This window comes from Mus caroli, chromosome 6, assembly GCF_900094665.2.
Source record: "Mus caroli chromosome 6, CAROLI_EIJ_v1.1, whole genome shotgun sequence".
Classification (NCBI taxonomy): Eukaryota; Metazoa; Chordata; class Mammalia; order Rodentia; family Muridae; genus Mus; species Mus caroli.
In genome coordinates, this window is record NC_034575.1 from 35,539,448 (window position 1) to 35,542,797 (window position 3,350).

Below are 3,350 nucleotides of genomic sequence, written 5' to 3' on the forward strand. Positions count from 1 at the left end.
CTGGAGTCTTCTGCATTAAAAGATAAAAGATTTCTAAATATCCCTGTAGAGGTTTTTCTTTACCAAACTGAAAGTTCTGAACATAAAAACACAGAGGGAGGGGAAGGGGGAGGGGGAGAGGGAGAGGGAGCTGTAGAAAGAGTCAAAGAACAATCATTTGTAGAAAGAATCAAAGAACACTCACATCACAGGAGTCCTTTCCACCCTCCAGGAATCCCAGGCAGAACATATTGCTGGTAATCTGGCCTGGGTAGGATTTTTTGCAAGAACTGGCAGAGAGGACAGGAGCTTCCAGACATTGAAGGAGTGCTGGGTATTTTCCTGTTGAGAGAAAAAAGAAGGCAAGGTCACTCAATATCTTCCCTGAAATTTCTAATTCTATTTGCCAAACATCATAATTTAAGCATATTTTTCTTTTAGAACATTTCCTCCAATAGTTTTAATAAGCTGTCCTTTTTTACAATACATTGTTGGCTTTTGGATTTTCAAATATTTTAGTATTTCCTCCATGAGATAGATTCCTCAGGGAACAACAAATCCCAAGCTTCTCTTCTGTTTTTCACTTGAGTTTTCATTCCCTCATATAACTGACCTCACCAGCTAAATACTTTAGCATCTTGCTAATAGCTCATGTTTTTTAAACATTATTATTAGATATTTTCTTCATTCACATTTCAAATGCTATTGGTTTTCCCCCATGGTCTCAGTGAAGCAATGTTCTGGCCTACAAATTATACATTCCTAGATTGTCTTTGTTTAAAACGTTTACAAGTATCTCTCACAGTGACAATTTTGTCATGTTGACAACCAACATACATTTTACATACTCTCATACTTTTACACATGGAAAAGTTCCATTGACACTTACCACCAATGCTCACAGTATTTCCCCAGCCAGAAACAAGGCACTGAGCATTTGTAGATGCACAGGATCTGGGCAGAGAAACTGTGGATACTTGGGAGTTAAGGATGGCAGGTGACTTCAATTTAATCAGCATGATGTCATTGTCCACAGTGTCCTTGTTATACTCGGGGTGTCGAATGATCTTTTCTGCATCAATAAATTGCTCACCACCCTCAAGGACATCAATATTGTGTTCACCAAGGCGAACCTGGAGTCTTCTGCATTAAAAGATAAAAGATTTCTAAATATCCCTGTAGAGGTTTTTCTTTACCAAACTGAAAGTTCTGAACATAAAAACACAGACATCATTTTCTTAAAGCATCCAGTACTGTCAGGGCTATGAAGTTAAGGTGTATTGTGCCTTACAACCAATGTTCAGGATAGAGCATTCCATCACGTGTGTCCTGCCCATACAGATTCACAAAGGACCATGCCCTTAAGGTGATACTGGAGGACAGAATGACTGTAGAGCATAGAAATTTGAGTATTGTTTCATTACCTTTTGTAGCAGTGAGCAGCAGACAGTACCCACTGATCACTGATAAGGGATCCACCACACTGATGGCTAATGCCATCATGCAGAGACACCTGGTAAGGAACCGAATGCTTCGGACATGTGTAGCCTCCAACAATCTTGTCATCACTGTTAGCAGGGAGAGCAACTGGGGGAGAGTTTTGCATATTTAGCATAAGAAGACTTGTCTCACAATGGGTCTTCCAAATGAAGTTTGTACAGACCAACCAGAAATGACACATATCCTCCTGTTGGGTAAAATATGCTTGTAGTCTCTTGAAAGTTATCATTTTCTAATATCAGCATATACTCTCTTGATATTGCTATGAATCAAATCTAAAATTAAAAATTATTTATTTTCTCTCTCTGTTTGTGGTGTGTGTGTGTGTGTGTGTGTGTGTGTGTGTGTGTGTGTGTGTGTGATTATGTGTAGCATAGTGGTCCCTGGAGAGCAAAAACTACTTTCAAGTGTTTAATTTATCTGTTTGGTACAGGGTCCCAGTATCTTTCTTGGTTCCCAAGGCTTAGAGGCAAGCTATTTATTCAAAGGAACATTTTTTCATCACATTCAATGGACTTTTAAATTTATCTTTAATTTTTTAAATACCTAACACATACAAATGAGTGACTGAGTTAATTTGTTGAATACAATTGGTGTAAATCATTTAACCACAATTCTATGTTTTTCTTACGAAAACTTGCCTGTTATTTCAGTTATCTGTTGGACATATATTAATGTATTTAGCATTTTTCATACACTGATTCCTCAAGAGTTTGTCCTAGTATTTTTATTATTACTAAATTCAATACATGTACATAATTTATAATGATTATAACTACCCTCAATATTTAATATAATTCTAAAGACCATAATAAATCTGTATGAGCTGAACATTGTAATATTTAAAAATAGTGGTTGAAATTTCCAAACATGAGAAACTTTACAAATTGAAACCCATTTTAATTATGAAAATTTAGTTTTAAATTTAGTTGTATTACCCTAGAAAAGATCATTTTTCCTGTTTTTCAGTATTCAGCAACACTGATATAGGACTGATTTTGTTAGTAAAGATTTTGTGAGTAGAACCTAAAGTTTTTACCCATGAAAAATACCCTATCTCTTCTAATTATGATAACTTCATATAAATAAGCAGAGTTTCATCTTCCACATAATTAGAATTTAATATTTACATCTTTTCCTTGGAGCAGAAAATAATTCCAATTATTTATACTTCTTCACACAAATGTCAGGATGCCCATTAGGTTCATTTGCACTGTTTGTTTCTTTTCATCTACTAAGCTATAGAATACATAAATGTAGCAAATAGTGTTGACTGCCAGCTTTTAGCCCCTTGCACATGGAATATTTACTTAGTTACTGTTTTCCCACTCACTAAACACAAACTTATATGTATAATACACATCTGATGAAATGTTCTTTGAAAGACTCACCAGCAGCTCCCAGAAAAGTGAAGAAGAAGATGATCTTCATAGTTTTTCAGTGTGTCTGAAGTGGGCACTAGGATAAACGCTTTTCCTTTACAGCTATTTATACCTTGAGTTTTTGGTATCAATGGTGAAAAACAAACAAACAAAAAAAGGTGATTTCATTGAACACACACAAAATCAAACTTACAATTCTGTTCTGTGATTGGTGGAAGATGATTCAGCACCAAGTTTCCACATCATTGTTTCCCCCAGTATTCTCTAAAGGTTATGGGAATGGAAGGAACAACTGCAGCTGGTGGTAATATGTTTCCATAGCAGGAAAGAACAGTGGAGAAAGATTAAAGGACACTGCTTTGTGTCTCAGACGGGCCTTTTGAATTTGTAGTTTTGATACATTGTAACTGTAGTTGATAGTGAAGACTAATGAGAAATGTACTTATGTTTTGAAGCTGTGATTTTTTTTTTTAAATCATGGCAACCTGA

At 35.6% G+C, this 3,350-nt stretch overlaps 1 protein-coding gene across 1 annotated transcript in view; it reads right to left on the reverse strand.

Annotated features, from left to right (window-relative positions):
* Positions 1 to 2,956, reverse strand: part of LOC110296559 (trypsin-4) — a 3,915-nt gene extending 959 nt beyond the window's left edge. Inside the window, exons 1-4 of the mRNA XM_021165262.1 lie at positions 2,871 to 2,956; positions 1,404 to 1,566; positions 869 to 1,122; positions 185 to 321 (exon numbers count right to left, since the gene is read on the reverse strand). Coding sequence (XP_021020921.1) covers positions 185 to 321; positions 869 to 1,122; positions 1,404 to 1,566; positions 2,871 to 2,910 — 594 coding nt within the window. The 5' untranslated portion in view covers positions 2,911 to 2,956. The remainder of the gene's footprint in view (positions 1 to 184; positions 322 to 868; positions 1,123 to 1,403; positions 1,567 to 2,870) is intronic.
* Positions 2,957 to 3,350: the final 394 nt, after the last annotated feature.